Source organism: Sminthopsis crassicaudata, chromosome 1 (assembly GCF_048593235.1).
Source record: "Sminthopsis crassicaudata isolate SCR6 chromosome 1, ASM4859323v1, whole genome shotgun sequence".
Classification (NCBI taxonomy): domain Eukaryota; kingdom Metazoa; phylum Chordata; class Mammalia; order Dasyuromorphia; family Dasyuridae; genus Sminthopsis; species Sminthopsis crassicaudata.
Window position 1 is genome coordinate 495,377,684 of NC_133617.1, and position 16,737 is coordinate 495,394,420.

The 16,737-nt window shown below is 33.3% G+C and overlaps 1 protein-coding gene across 7 annotated transcripts in view; it reads right to left on the bottom strand.

Annotated features, from left to right (window-relative positions):
- The window catches only part of APC (APC regulator of WNT signaling pathway), a 117,211-nt gene that overhangs the window by 74,096 nt on the left and 26,378 nt on the right, over positions 1 to 16,737 (bottom strand). For 5 of the 7 annotated variants that reach the window (XM_074281439.1, XM_074281435.1, XM_074281437.1 and 2 more), the window contains one exon: positions 9,852 to 10,004. The exons of 1 other annotated variant lie outside the window; for it this stretch is intronic. In XM_074281439.1, the coding sequence (XP_074137540.1) occupies positions 9,852 to 9,986 (135 nt within the window). In that variant the 5' untranslated portion in view covers positions 9,987 to 10,004. Of the gene's footprint in view, positions 1 to 9,851; positions 10,005 to 16,737 lie in introns of those variants that run through there. One more of the 7 variants, XM_074281441.1, reaches the window with a different exon arrangement.

The following is a 16,737-nucleotide window of genomic DNA, read 5'->3' on the forward strand; positions in this document are numbered from 1 at the left end:
CTAGAAGGGAAAATGGGAAGGGGGCGGGAGGCATCACTTTAACATCAAAATTGGTTCAAAGAAGAAATAACATACACAATAAGTTGAGTATAGAAATTTATCTTACCCTTCAGAGAAGAAGGAAAGAAGGCTAAGGTTGGGGTGGAGGTGAGATGGGAGAGGGAACAAAAGGGAGAATAGATTGGAAGAGACAGTAGTCAAAAGCAAAATGCTGATGAGGAGGGAAAGGGTGAAAAAAGAAAGAGAAGGATAAATGAGATATTTGACAAAAACTACTACGGAATCTGGAAAACAGTATAGCAGAAACAAGATATAAACCATTATCTTGCACTGTATACCAAGATATGGTCAAAATGGATACATGATTTAAAGATAAAGAGTGATACCTTAAGCACAAATATAGAGAAATATAGTAAGAGTCTCAAAGTAGGTTTGTCCTACCTCAAAGTAGGTAGGTCCTTGAAACAAAGAGATACTTTGACAATTCAAAGCAGTTGTGAGATCTCATGAATTTTGACACATTAAAAAGGGATAGAGGGAAAAGACAAACATTTATTCAATTTGGATAACAACATTTTCAACAACACTGTGAGAAAGATTTTATAAACTAATCTTCCAAGAGATTAATTGACTAGCTAAGTATATTGATAATATAAAAGCTGGGACTGAAACACAAGTCTTATAACTGTAAGTACAGTACTTATCCAGGGAATAACTTACTTATTGGATCTATGAAGAAAGGAAGAATTTAGAAACAAAGAAAATAGAGCATTATTAAATATAAACTATATAATGTTGATTATATAAAATGTAAAAAGTTCTTGTACAAACAAAACTAATGCAACCCTGACTACAGACAGCTCAAACCACAGAATTGTCTTCTCATTGGAATGAAGCAGCAGTGAGATTTGGTAGCCCCCTGGGTATCTGAACAGCCTTTTTTAAGGGACTATACTTTTTCACTTCCTGGCATGAGGAAGGGACTGGAAACTGTACCCCTAAAATGGTTAACCTAACCCTAGCATGCTAACCTAACTTCAGAAGGGATACTAGTTGTTTTTTCTCTTTGTTCTCAAGACCATGACATCAGGAAAGGGATGCCATCACATGCAAATAAATTGGACTTAAGTGAGAGAGGGCTTTGTAAAGTCAGCAGACTTATTTTCTCCTTCAGAGCCAACTGAGATCCATGGTAAGATACAAATCAGGATAAGTAGAAGTGACCCTGCATATAGTGAGAGACCTTGGTCTTTTTAACCTAAAGCCTTTAACAAGTCTCAGTTTGAGTAAGGCAACATGTAATTAAGGCAAACCCCAAGATATCTTGCAATGTTTCAGTAATAAAAATTTACATTTCTTTGGGTAGAGCACCTATCTGCTGATAGCCTACTGGGCACAGAGGAAAAGGGAGAGGAGGAAAACAGCCAGAGAGAGAGAGAGAGAGAGAGAGACAGAGAGAGACAGAGAGACAGAGAGAGAGAGACAGAGAGAGAGAGAGAGAGAGAGAGAGAGAGAGAGAGAGAGAGAGAGAGAGAGAGAGAGAGAGAGAGAGAGAGAGAAAATAGGAGAAAGAGAGAGGGAGAGAGAGAAAGGAGAAAGAGAGAGGGAGAGAGAGAAAGAAGGAAAGAGGGGGAAAAAAGGTAATAAGCAGAGTAAAAGAGGGAGAGGGAGAGGTAAAGAAGGAGAGAGTGAAAACTATTGCTCAATTGGCCAATTCCAGTTGGGTTCCCACTGGGGTAGCTCCTACTCACAAATGACATATAGGTGAACTGATAAATCCCGATTGCTGAAACCTTCTAAGACAGAAGGAATATTTGGACCCTGGCTCAGAGCAAGTGTAAACAGGGTCTTCCCCTCCCAAAATCATTTTTTTCAACTGAGTAAAAGAAGTCGTTTTTTGCCTCATTTCTTTTCTAGTCTTAACCACTTATTGGGTAGAAACAGCAACACCTGCTACTGAAAATTTAAGGAACTCATGATCATTACCAACCCTGTCTTCCATTTACTGCAATAAAACTGTGAGGGTGAATGTGCCCTCACAGCAAAACATCAGCATTTAATAGACTATGTCACTATAAAAAGAAGAAAAAAACAGAAGGTGAGAGTTATGAAGACAATGTATGGTGCACAGTGTTGGACCAATCATAGATATATCTTCTTAAGGCTAACATTCCCAATTCAGCAAAAGTAGTGGGCCCCAGGCAAGATGACTATGAGAAGACAATGTCAGTGGATTAAAGTGCTCCTCAGAACCCGCAGGAAAAGCTGAGCCAGTTAGCTCAATTGGCAACAGTGGAGCAGTAAAGGAGTATGCAGTTTTAGAGATTTGGTGTACAGCACCACATTCATTCATCTGAGCTAGAAACCTAGCAAACATCGAGATTGGTTTGATAAAAATGGTGAAGAATTTCAGATGCTGTTAAATGAAAAGGTGAGACTCCACAGGGTTACCAGCAGGATAGCTTGTCTGTCTTTAAGAAGGCAGCACTTAACTCCATCAAAAGTAAACTGCAAGCCCTCTTTGTAGTGGCCAGAAACTGGAAACTGAATGGATGCCAATCAATTGAAGAATGACTGAATAAATTGTGGTATATGAATATTATGGAATATTATTGTTCTGTAAGAAATGACCAACAGGATGATTTCAGAAAGGCCTGGAGAGACTTACATATACTGATGCTGAGTGAAATGAGCAGGACCATTATATATATATATATATATATCAGGATAAGTAGAAATGACCCTGGATATAGTGAGAGACCTTGGTCTTTTTAATATATATATATATTTAGTATATATATATATATATATATATATAAATAAGCAGGATCATTATATACTTCAACAACAATACTATATGATGATTAATTCTGATGGACGTGGCCCTCTTCAACAATGAGATGAACCAAATCAGCTCCAATAGAGCAGTAATGAACTGAACCAGCTACACCCACTATGAACCACTACATATAATTCCCAATCATTTTATTTTTGTCTGCCTACATTTTTGACTTCCCTCACAAGCTAATTGTACACTATTTCAAAGTCCGATTCTTTTTGTACAGCAAAAGAACTGTTTGGATTTGTATACATATATTGTATTTAACTTATACTTTAACATATTTAACATGTATTGATCAACCTGCCATCTGGGGGAAGGGGTGGGGGGAAGGAGGGGAAAAGTTGAAACAAAAGGTTTCGCAATTGTCAATGCTGGAAAATTACCTATGCATACAATGTTTATAAAAATAAAAAAATAAAAAGTAAACTGCAAGTGAAGCTCAGAATATGGGATTCTTGGTTCAATAAGAAGGCAAATAAAATTCAATTTTATGCTGATAGTAACAATCCAAAGTACTTTTATGACCTCTTAAAGGGTATTTATGGGCCAAAACCATATGGTACACCTCAATTAGTCAGTACTGTTATAGAGCCAGGTTGATTAGTTATAAGGACATGATCCTTGAGAGAAGCACTGACATGATCCTTGAGAGAAGCACTGAACACTTTAGTAACATCCTCAACAGACTGTCATCAATCAGTGCTTAAGTCATTGATCATATACTTTAGGTTGAAGTCAGTTCCCTTCTAACCAAAATTCCAACTAAAGAAGATTTTTTTAAATGTCATTAGGTTCCTCCTGTGTGGCGATATACTTGGTGTTGATTTTATTCCTGCTGAAATTTATAAGACAGGGATTCTACTACTCATTCAAGAGCAAGAGGAATTTATCCCCCAGGAGTTAAAGGATATTTCTAATGTTCATCTCTATATAAAGGAAAAGGAAACAGAATACTTTATGATGATTGGGGCAGTTAAAGACGGGTCTTGCTATAGTCATTTCTGTCAAGATTCTTGCCAGAGTCCTCCTTTAATAGGGGGATCCTTTACATATAACCAAAAGCCAGTATGGCTTCAAAAAGGACAGGGAAATGATAAGAGTGATCACTGCTTGACCACTCTAGAATAAATACCAGAAGCAAAAGCGAGATATGTGTAAACCACATGTGTAGATCTGTCAGTCAGTCATGAGGGCTTGTGGAAGATCATAGCAAAATTTGGTTGCCTGGAGAAATTCATCAGTACAGTATACAGTTTCATGATTACATTGCTTGTATGATTTCTGGATAATGGATGATGCTTTCATGCTTTTCCAGTTACCAATGTGCTTGTTCCCATGTTTTGGGGCATGATGTTTTCTGCAATGTTATCAGATGGTTTCAATGGGGACAAAAATGCCATTTAGATAAGCTGCCACATTGATGGAAATGATTTAACTTGAAAAGGCTCTAATCCAAGACTAAAATGAATGAATTGATAAATTACTTTTTTTTTTTTTTTTTAAATTTTGAGTCATTTTGTTTGCAAGATGACCAATGGAGATGTTGAATGCTGTACCTGAGTTCACTTACTTTGGCGGTATTCTTTCCAGGGAGGTCACATAGAAAATGAAGTTGACACAAGCACTGCCAGAGCTGACTCAGTATTTGGGAGGCTCTGAAGTAAAATGTGGGAGAAAAGAGCCTGCCTACCAAACTGAAGATCTACAAAGCCATTTTGCTGACCTCATTGTTTTATGCCTATGAAATTTAGTCTATCATCACCATGCCAAGAAATTGAATTGCTTCCATTTGAATTCTGAAGATCACCTGGCGAGAAAGTAATAAGCATTGAGGTTCTTTCTTGAGCTAAATTGTTAAGCATTCAAACTCAACTGTAAAGAGTGCAATTTTCCACGTAATTGTGAAATACTTAACAAATAAAAATACACATGTACATATGTAGATAAACACAGATGCACATGCATTTGTGTTTGCATCTATATCAAATCACAGACTCCAGACTTAAATATAAGTATTTTAATTCCAAAATTGTGTTACTGTTACTTGGAAGTAAGGATTTTTCCCTTACATTATATAGCTTTTGACTCTACCTTAGCCCAGACTTTAATCAATAGCACCTTTTACATCACTTGAATTAATGATGTATAAAGATGCAAGTAAATAATGATGCTTTTGTTTCTTAAATCTTTCATCCCGATTGCCTTCTACATCAGACAAGCCTTCACTCTACCTCTTGAATCTCATTTTCTTTATTCCTTCTCTGCACCAAGTTCTTCCTTGTACCCAGACCAATTCCTCAATATAATTAATTCTTGGCATATACAGTATCTACAAAAAGAAAACTGAACAAACATGTATTTACAATTCCTCCTCGGAAAAATCAACCCTTACGCAGCTTTTAAACACAACGCCAACTGTTGAAAAAGAGCACTGAGGCTGCTGTTGTGTTATAAAAATTAAGAATTAGTATCACAAAAGTATCCTTGGTCTGTTTTTTTTTGATTTGTTTTGTTTTGTTTTGTTTTACATTCCAAGGCTCTCTTGAGTCAGGGACCATTATCAAAAGAAGACATATGCATAATTCCATAAAGAATTTATAGTAATTAACTGGAGGAAATGGTGTTTTGTTAAGTAACTAAAAAGCAAATGATTGCCTTGGTTCATCATGGCACATATCAAGGGTTTTTTGTTGTTTTTAAAAACTATTTCATTTTTCCTTAGCCCAGACCGAAAAAGGGCTTAGTATTTCCAGGAAGAAAAATCCATGATCAACATTATAATTGTTTTATTTGCCAAATCAAAAATTCTAATTGAATTATTTTTGTTTTACCTATTCTACAAAAATATCTTCATCTTCTATTCCACCTTACTACAAAATGTGAGTCAGAACTTTTATAAAGAGGGGTTTCTTGATTAGCAGGAGTACAGTGTGGGTTAGATAAAAAAAATTTCTTTCCAAATAGAATATCCACACATTAATTTGACAAATCTGGCTAAATAAAGAGTATAAAATGCTTTTCTTCTGTAATTCAAATGTGGTGTCTCAGAATCCAACTGAGAGAAGTCAGCACATTGTTAGACTGCTCGTCTGGAGAAAAGATTTTTTAAAAAAAATTTTAAATAAAAAACTCTAGGGCAGCAACTAAGGATAAATGTATCTGTTAAAACCTCTAAGTTCTTTTCAGAATCCAGCTATCCCATATCACTAGCTCATGAGGGTTTTTGTTCTTTTTAAGCCATCAAATATGCTAAGGAATTTTTGGATTATAGAACATATGGACACTGTTGTCAATGACTGTACCTATAATCACATCCTAGATTTATAAGCTCTAAGTTCGAGGTTCTTAATTTTTCATGTGTATGTCAAACTCCTTTAGTAGTTTGGTGAAGTCTACATACTCCTTTTTTAGATTATATTTGTTTGTGTGTATGTGTGTGAAATGCCAAGATTACAAAGGAAACCATCATATTGACACAGTTGTCAAAATATTTTTAAAAACAAGCTATGTTATAAATTCCTTAACTAGTCTATAAAAATACTTTATATTGTAGAATAATTCAATTACTCGTATTGAAATAAGTCAATTTCAATTTCATTAGACCATTTTTAAGTCCATTAGGGAAATGACAGTGGGCTTTGAAAGAGATTAGTCAAAATAGATGTTTTGCTATCTTAGCAATGCTATCAAAATCAACAACTCAGGGCCCTGGTTCAAGACTAAAAACTTAATCAGTCCATTTCCTCTGGGAATTCTGAACCTTATAACTTTATATCCATTTTTCCAACTGGTTTATACAAGTAGCAAATGTAGCTATCCACACTGTTCATGTCTTATTTTGTATATGTGAATTTGTTTTATGCTTAAATATAAACCAGTCATGAGTTTAAAACTCTCTCTTAGATATGAACTGGAAATGGATGAAACATGCAGTACAGCAGCAATAAGTGGTACAAGAATAAGGCCAGTTTTCCTGTTATTCAGGAAAAGCTTAGAGCTTCAGGTCAGTAAGGTCTAGTGCCCACTTCTAGTTCCGGGAATTTTAACAAATCAACACAACCATTCTAATCTAGTAAAGTCAACAACAGGCCTTCAAGCAAAACAATTACCATCTCTTGTTTCTCTTTAGCTTCCATTATCTAATCTAGATTTTGTTCCAGAAGACCAAAGCTGGATTATACCTAAAGGACTTCTTTTCTTCTAGTTATACTAAATTGTGTTGCAATAGTACAAAATTGATTGACATGCCCCAAATTTTCTTTTAAATAAGTCAACAATAATACTGTTTGGCCTGCCTCAACTGCCTGACAAATAATACTTGGTATACCAATCAAAAGAAAGAAAATAATCCTTTTTGTATTCTGATGGAAGTGGATATCTTCAACATAGAGAAGATCTAATCCAGTTCCAATTGATCAATGATGGACAGAATCAGCTACACCCAGAGAAGGAACACTGGGAAATGAGTGTAAACTGTTTGCATTTTTTGTTTTTCTTCCCAGGTTATTTTTACCTTCCGAATCCAATTCTTCCTTTGCAACAACAACAACAACAACAACAACAAAATTAGGTTCTGCACATACATATTGTATCTAAGATATACTATAACATATTTAATATGTATGGGAATGCCTACCATCTAAGGGAGAGGGTGGAGCGAAGGAGGGGAAAATTCAGAACAGAAAGGTGTACAAGGGATAATGTTGTAAAAAATTACCTATGCATACCTATCAAAAAGTGTTATAATTATAAAATTAGTAAAGAAAATAATCCTTTTGTTAACAAATTGGTTGATTTTTTAAGCTACTAAATGAATGTTATGGTATATGTGTTGAAATTTATCCTACTGTCAAGTTGACTTAAAACTAGCTATAAAGAAACTGACCAAAGGAAAAATACCGTTAAAACACCAATATTTCTGCTAAATGTTATCTACACACTCACAGGTTAAGTATAGCTACTTTTGAATTCACATCTTATTTGTACTACAGAAGTTCACTCTTGGACTTAAAAGTTAAAGAGGAATTTTTATCAAAGGAGATGGCAATGACAAATTGGTAAAGAGATCAAATAAGATATGCCAGAGAATTACACTTGTAACGTCAATTTTTTTATATCTATCAAAAGGAGAAGTACAAGAATAACTCTAAACAAAAGGTAGAGAAAAGTCTTGAATGTAAATAGAAGATATCCCAAAAAATTATTGATTCACTAAAAGTTTTTTAGGAATTCAGGAGACAAAGATACACCTATGTAAGCAGAAGTAAAAAGTACTAAAGGAAAATGATGATTTAGGAGAAATAAAGGAAGAACAAGTAGTAATCAAGTAGAAAAGGATTCAGGTAGAAAAGTAAGATGCAGGAAAAGTAACAAACAAAAAGGCAAAGGAGGAAGACTAAAGGAAATAGCATTTGTAACAAGTTTTTTTTTAGTGCTATTTGGGAAAACAATGGATGGTTCATGATCTAATACTAATGGGAGAGGAGGATTTCATATTTAATTCCTCTCTAGAAGAATTTCTATAAATTAAAAAAAGCAAGAATGATTTATAAAAGTCCTGAGAAAAAACAATCATTTCTTTAAACATATTTTGTACTTAATGAAGTTAATTATTGTACTTTTTAATCTATAAATTCTTTAGACTTAGTGGGAAGATATATCACTAATTATTATTAATTATTATTATAATTATATTAATTATTATTATTAATAATAATTTTTTCAACTTCCAGAGATATTAATTTATTCACTAAAAGGTATTTCATTTTTCTTAGTTATTAAAGTGTTAACTTTTTATAATAACCTCTTTGGTAACTTCTAGTGCCAGTTAAAGTGATATAATCAGATACTATATGTTATATGCATAGGCAATCTATGTTTTCCTTCCATTTACTAGTTATATTGTAGACTCCATCTCCAAAATTTTGTTGTCTTTTTTTTGGAATTTACAAACCTCAAGTTCTCCCAATTTTTATTGTAATATTCATTGAGGAGGGGAAGAAAGGGAAGGAAGCTAAATTCTAACAACAAAACTTTTCTTTTAATTTAAACTGAGAATTACATAAGTAAAATGGAAATAGTTCTGTTCAAAATTGAGAATTGTAACAGAATATGCATTTCTTCACTTTATATCCATTAAAAGATAGCAGAATTCAGATGTTTGGAATCAACAGGTATTAGCTATTGTGATTAGAGAGTTATCATCAAGTTCCTTAGCAATGGTTGAGAAATTATATCAGAATCTATTCTTTCTTGTCATTTAAGTTTTTCTATTTCTTGGAATGTTAATATCAGTCCTCAGCTTTTTATCTCAAACTGGAAAAACTACCAATATCCTTTCATAATTTTTTGGGAAGACCAACATGTAATGAGAAATCCCCTTAATTATATAGGGTCCTTGAAGTATTAATGTTCCAGGTCTGCTAGAATTTCTGCTAATCCAGATTTACTATTAGATATAGAGAGTCCCCATCCATAAAATATAAAATTTCAATAACTTCAAACAACTCCTTACACAGAATTCAGAAAGTTAAAAGACAAATATTTTATTTCCAAACCCTCCACTATTTTGGATCAGTGTACCTGGACCAAAGATGCCTTGCATCAGAAAACCATGTGTATGTGTATACACACTATATGAAGAGCCATCTGCATGAATTACAATTTCTCCCAGGTAAGTAACTGACACATTTTATACAACCTAGCCTCAAATATAGACACATTTTTACCAATCTGAATGATAATACACTCAAAACCTGTTCTGTTATGTAAGATGTTAGGTAAGATGAGGAATAAGTCAAGGACAAGAAAATCCCTACCAGGATTCTCAGAAAGAATTCCAAAACAATCCTTCATTTTTAAATTGCATTTTAAAGCTCTCTTTTGAAGAGTAAGTCATACTCATCTTCCCGGCCTAATAAAATTTTGGATATTCTCTCTCAATCTCCATTTATATGAGGAGGAAAAAGAATACCAAAAACCCAATTAGAATGAAAAACATTCTTAATACCTTCATATTAGATGCCTCAGTTTCCAGTTTTGTTAGATGATTGGAATTATCTTCTAGCTCTTGTCGAAGATTTGAGTTCTCCATCTTCAGTGCCTCAACTTGTTTTAACAACTGATCGTATGAAGCTGCAGCCATCCTTGGCTACCCTTGGACCTATGAAATTAAAAATAATTTTGAATTTTTCTATCTTAAGCTTCTTATTTAAAAGGAAGAGGAAAATCAACCTCTTCCCTGACATTTATTTCCAAATGACACTTAAAAAGTTTTAGAACTAAACTCTATAAGTTCCAGATTCTTTGAACTAAGACAGAAATCAAAATCTTGTGATTAAATTTCTAGGAAAATTATACAAAAAAACTGATGTTTTATTTTGAGGCAAACAATTTAGCTTTAATTTTTTCAATTATCAAAAAATGAATTTTCTTTTCTTCTTACTCTCACCACTGAGGAGAGGAAAAAAAAAAAAAACAAACACCATCTTGTAACAAATATGCATAGTCAAGCAAAACAAAATCCTGCTCTGGCCATATTTTAAAAGTATCTTCTTCTGCATCCTTAGTCAATTACCTCTCTGTTGGGAAGTGGACGGCAATTCTGTAGAGGTCTCAAGGCTTTCAAACCTATTTAAAAATAACTAAGTTTTCAAAATGTGTATGTGTGCATGTACATATACATATATATACACACAAATACATGTGGTCTTATGTGTATACACACTATAAGAAAAGAACCATCTGCATGAATTAAAATTTCTCCCAGGTAAGTAACTGACACATTTTATATAACCTAGACTCAAATATAAACACATTTTTACCAATCTGAATGATAATACACTCAAAATCTGTTGTGCAACTACTGAAAAAACTGTATTCTCCTCAAAATGAAATCTGAATTATGTGAAAATCATATGTTTCATATGTTTCAGAAAAATACATTTGAACCTTACTGTGATAATATTAATACCAGAATCCAATAGAAGAACCCTCACCCAAATTAGTTATTAAATAACTAAGAATTTCAACAAAAAGAATGATCACACAATATACTTTGAAGTCAGCACTATATTGGGACTTTTTTTTTAAACAAAGAATGTAAACATGAATACAAATTGGGAATTCATTTGAAAACAGAAGAAAAAGATTCTATTATCATTTCATGATGTATGTGATGTATCTTAAATAGGGAAGCTTGAGGGCCAAAAATATTTTATCATAGTAGAGGAGCTTTCTAAGAAATAGAGATGTAAAAAAAAAAAAGAAAAAAAAAGTCACTGACAGTTACTTCTAAGGCTGCTAAGGGTGAAGGAAAAAAAGGAAGGCAGTATAAGGTTCATCTTTCATTCTGGAAGAGAACCATAACATCTGGGAGGTGATGCCATTCCATGTAAGCAAGGTCTGTGTTTAAGGAAAATCACTTTGGCAGCAATCTATAGGATGGATTAGAGTTGTGAGAAACTTGAGGAAGATCAATTAGGAAAGCTTAATACAATAATCCAGAAGAGATGATGAGGGCCTAAACTAATATGTGAAAGAAGAAAAGAAATGAGATGAAAGATTATTTTGACATGGTAACCGGTTACATATGTGAGGTCAAAAAAAGAAAGGAATAAGGTAACATCAAGATTACAAGTCTGGGGGAGTGAGGAGATTGTGGTACCTTTGCCAGAAATAGAGACAAATTTATATGAAGGGAGGATTTAGGTCAAGATTCTTAACCTGGAGTTCAAGAGATCATTTAGATTTCAGAGGGTCTATGGACAGAGATAGGAAAAAAAGGACAATACTTTTATTTTACTAACCTCTAAATGTGAAATTTAGTATTTCATTAAAGAATAATTATTCTTATTATTACTATTACTGAGGCAATTTGGGGTTAAGTGACTTGCCTAGGGTTACACAGGAAGTGTCTGAGATCAAATTTGAGGAGTCCACAGGCTTCAAAAAAAACCCTGCTAAATAAGTCTGTTACATGCATACAAAAAAAGGCTACTGAACCCCTAGGTTAAGAGGAAAGATAATGAATTAGTTTTAGATAATGAATTTAGGAAGTCTCCAGGACATCCAGTCTGATATGTCAAATAGGCAACTAATAATATAAAATTAAAGCTCACAGAAGACATTGTAACTTAACCTGTTGGATTTCTAAGCAACTCTTTACCACTTTAAGTCCCAAGACTTATTGGTAAGTGGTTTCTCATCTGGAAGTTCTCTATACCATTAGGTTCAGTCACTACCCCATTTCCTATAATATCTAAAATACACAGGGAAGCAAATATAAGAACACTTCCCATTTCCAAGCAAATAAATGATCGGAAGATACTATCAAAAGAAGACAAACTATTCACAAGCATGTGAAGATATATATACAGATAAATATATAAATATATTTCATACTCCTTGCAATCCATTATGTACTCTTCTTATCTGGTGACACTGCTTCCTTGCTGTTACTTACACTACTCAATCTCTCTACACCTAATAATTTCACTTGCTGTTCTCCAAGGACTGAACTCTCTACCCTCTTCAGACCTACTAATTTCCCTTCCACCTTCTCTAAGAAGCCTTTCCACATTCTCCTTAATTTTAGTGCCTTTTCTCTGCATGTACATACGCATGTTCACATACATCATGAGTGGACATAATCATTTTCAGTTATCTCCCCTTTAGAATAAGGAGTGCTTTTGGTCTGAGATGGGACTGAGGGTTTGTATTTTCAGTGCAGTAGGTTCTCAATAAATACTTGCTAACTGAATCACTAATAATAAGGGAAATGCTCATTGGAATAATCCTGGGGCTGTTCCTATAAATATGAAAAACTCTACAAATGGGCAGAGATGACAAAGAGAGAGAGAGAGAGAGAGAGAGAGAGAGAGAGAGAGAGAGAGAGAGAGAGAGAGAGAGAGAGAGAGAGAGAGAGAGAAAGAGAAGGAAGGGGACAGGGAGGAAAGGAGAGAAGGAAATACGAGGAGACATACAAATATATCTTTGGTGGAGTTGCAAACTAATACAGGAAAGCAATACTCTTTCCACCTCCCTCCTCCTCCCTCCCCCCCCCCCAAAAAAAAATCACTGTGAATATCTGAATATCTGTCCTTTGATTTCAGGCCTCAAAGGAATTAAAAGAGCAAATGGAATTTCAGGTATAAAATACTCTTAGCATGGATTTTTTTTTTAATTGTAAAAAAGAACTAGAAACTAAGGGAGACTACCTTTAGTCAGGCAATGGCTAAAAAATTATTATATAGGAATGAAAATTACTGCACAACATAAAATGAGAAAAGAGAATAGACTCTGAAAAACCTGAAAGAACTTATATGAACTGATACATAGTAAAGGGAGCAGAACCAAGAGGACAATTTATAGATGACTATAGAATTGAAAAGAAAAACAATTCTATAACACTTAAAACAGTTAAATACTGTTGCCTGAACAAAATTTCAGAAGCATACCATTAACTTTCTGACAGAAAGGTGATGGACTCAAAATGTATAAAGAAATATAATTTTGACTATGCCAGTATGTGAAATTGTTTTGCTACCTTACAATAATTCTGTTACATTTTTAAATTTTATTTGAAGAGGAGTTTGGGGAGCAAAAGAGGTAGAAGTAGTGTTACCAAAAGAAACAAACAAACAAAAGAAGAGGGCTACTGAAGTATTATTTTTAAAATAGAAAAGAACAAAATAATTTGTTTTGTTTGAGGAGTTTTTCGTTTATTATTTTTTTGGAGGGGATGGAATTGAGGAGATCAATAAGAATAGTGAGGTAGAATAAAAAAGAACAGAAACATCAATGAAGCATTTAGAAAAGTATATTCAGGGGTCAGCTAGGTGACGCAGTGGATAGAGCACCAGTCCTGAATTCAGGAGGACCCGAGTTCAAATCTGATCTCAGACACTTAACACTTCCTAGCTGTGTGACCCTGGGCAAGTCACTTAACCCCAGCCTCAGAGAAAAAAGAAAGAAAAAGAAAAGAAAAGAAAAGTATATTCAACAGGAGGGAACTCAGTTCAGTAGAAAACCTAGATAAGTATGATATGGAAATGTTCATCCTTTTTTTTTAATCCTCAAGATAAAAATGTTTGGTATTTTTTTTAAGACAGTGGTACAGCCTAAAGCAGCTAACTTCATCAAAAAGGAAAAAAAAGTAAAGAAGGAAATGTATGGAGAGATGATGAGAAAAATGACTACAAAAGACCTTTGGTTTACTTTCAGAAAATTCCTAGATGTAAAGGGAAAAGAAAAAGAATAGTTATATAGTATACTACATGAAAAATAGCAATGTACTCTATTTCACTAGATCATAGAGAATTTAAAGTTCAATGAAACAGAGGACTGCATAATAGAACAGATTATACAGGACTTGCGTGAAACAATGACAAGTGAAATAAGCAGAACCTAGAGAATGTTTAGTAATGGCAATATTGTTTCAAGAACAATAGTGAATGACTAAGGTATTCTCTGTGCTATAAGTTCTTAAATCAACTACAAAGATCCTATGAAACAGATATTATCTACCTCCAGAGAAAGAATTGATAAATGGAAGCAATGAATAATATGGTTTTACACAGATATATGCATATGTGTGTGTACACACACACACACACACACACACACACACACACACACTCCTGTGTCAAATGGTAACCTTCTCTAGTGCAGTATGAGGAGGGAGGGGAACAATTCAGAACTTAAAATACAACAATAAAAAATAATAATAAAATTAAATTGAAAAAAGCCAAAATTTTCTATGTCATCTTAGAATCATTAGGGAACCACTGGAATTGATGGAATAGGAGGGGTCAGACTTATGCTTTAGGAAGATGATAATGACCAACCAAAGATTACTGAAATAGCACAGAAGTGACTATATGATGTGTTATACAAGGATAGTGGTAATGTCAGAGAAGATAAGGAGGAATATACAAAAGACATTGCACAAGTAGAATCAATAGAAGTTGGCAGCTCATTAAATATGTGAGGTGAGAGAGAATGAATAGCTGAAGATGATAACTACATTGTGAGCTTGCACAGTGATCAGAAGACTGGTGATATTCTTGATAGTAATGAGGAAGTTAAGAAAAGGGAGGAGGGTTTCGGAGAAAAGATAATGAACTTAGTTTTGAACATGTCGAAAGGAGAGGAAGAACATATAATTCAAGATATTTAATTAGTGATTGGAGATGAGAACCTGGAAAGAGTTTATGTTAGAGCTGGACAAATGATTTGAAATCAAAACCATGGGAGCTGATGAAGTTATGATGGAAATCACTTGGTTAATGTGCATGGCCTATGTAAAAGAGATGAGTACCGTGAAAACAGAGAACATTGACCCCCACCACAAAGAAGGTTACAATCTTATCTAAAGGTAGCAGAAATATCAAGAAGGATAAGAATTTGTGAAAAGGCAATTATATTTAACAATAGGAGGTACAGAACACATATTGGATTTAACATATTTTAACATGTACAACATATTGGATTGCTTGCCATCTAGGAGAGGGGGATAGGGGGAAGAAGGGGAAAATTAGGAATACAAGGCTATGCAAGGGTCAATGCAATGAAAAATTATCTGTGCATATGTCTTGAAAATAAAAAGATTTCAAAAAAAATAAATGGTATAGAAGCTAGCTGGTTTAATCTGGAGAATTCATTGAATTTGCAGTTAAGAAAAATCTTATTTCCAATTGCCCCTAGACAATCTTACGTGGTAGAAAAATGCCAGCTACACTTGCAATCAGAAAACTCAAGTTTGAATTTTAGTTCTGATAGAATTAGACTGTAACAAAATATGGAAAAGTGGCTTAATTCCTCATTTTAAAAATGGCTATTTAATACTTATACTACCTATATCACAAGGTTGTTTTAGATAAAGTGCTTTGTAAACCTCAGATCATTACAAATTTTCATTGTTACAATGGATCCAAATTCAAAAAACTCGGGCTTGAATTCTGGCTCTGTTATATATTACTTATAAGTAGGTAATTTTACCTCCTTGGGCTAGCCTCATCTATAAGAGTGTGTCAAATGAGAGCATAGAAACAATTTCATTATCTTTGCAAGAAATTTAATTCAAGAAGTTTTTCCCATTATATTTTATGCATACTCCAAAAAATGAAAGCTTCACACCTTTGTAAAGGATAATCTATTCCTTTTTTTTGTTTTTTTTTTGCTTCTGATATTTTTTTCTGACATTTTGTTTTTTTGCTTCTGATATTTCACACAAATATATAATCTTGTTATTCTGATGGAAAACTAATATGTGAAAATATATATATATATATATATATATATATATATACAGATTTTAAAAAATGTCATAGTTAGTACATTAATTTCCAAAATCATACTTAACCTAGGTTCAGTTAATTTCTGGACAGTTAAAATACTAGAGTATCCTATAGCTTTTGTTATAATTTGTCACTGAACTATGATTTGGAATTTAAATGAATCAGCTATTTTTGGCACAGTATTTCAGTCTCAACACAATTCGGTTTTACAGTACTGCTATTAGATTTTTAAAATTAGGCTCATAGAAATAGAACCTAACCAAAAAAACAAAACAAAACAAAACCTGTTAGCCTAAGTATGTTCAATATAATTTCTCAATACAAAAATCAAATTTATCAAGTACAAAAATTCTAATTCTCATAATCAATGGTATTTGCAATTTCACCCAGAAAAATATTATACTTGAAATCCCTAATCTGTTGTTTATATCTTTTATATAAAAGTATTCATTTTAATAGAATGCAAGCAATGAAAAAATAAATTAATTAAACTGTCATTTGGTGGAAGAAAACTTTTCAGGGCCTCTCATTTAAAATTATATAAATTCCATCTAGTTTAAAAAATAATTCTGAATTAAAAAATAAAACTGAATTGTT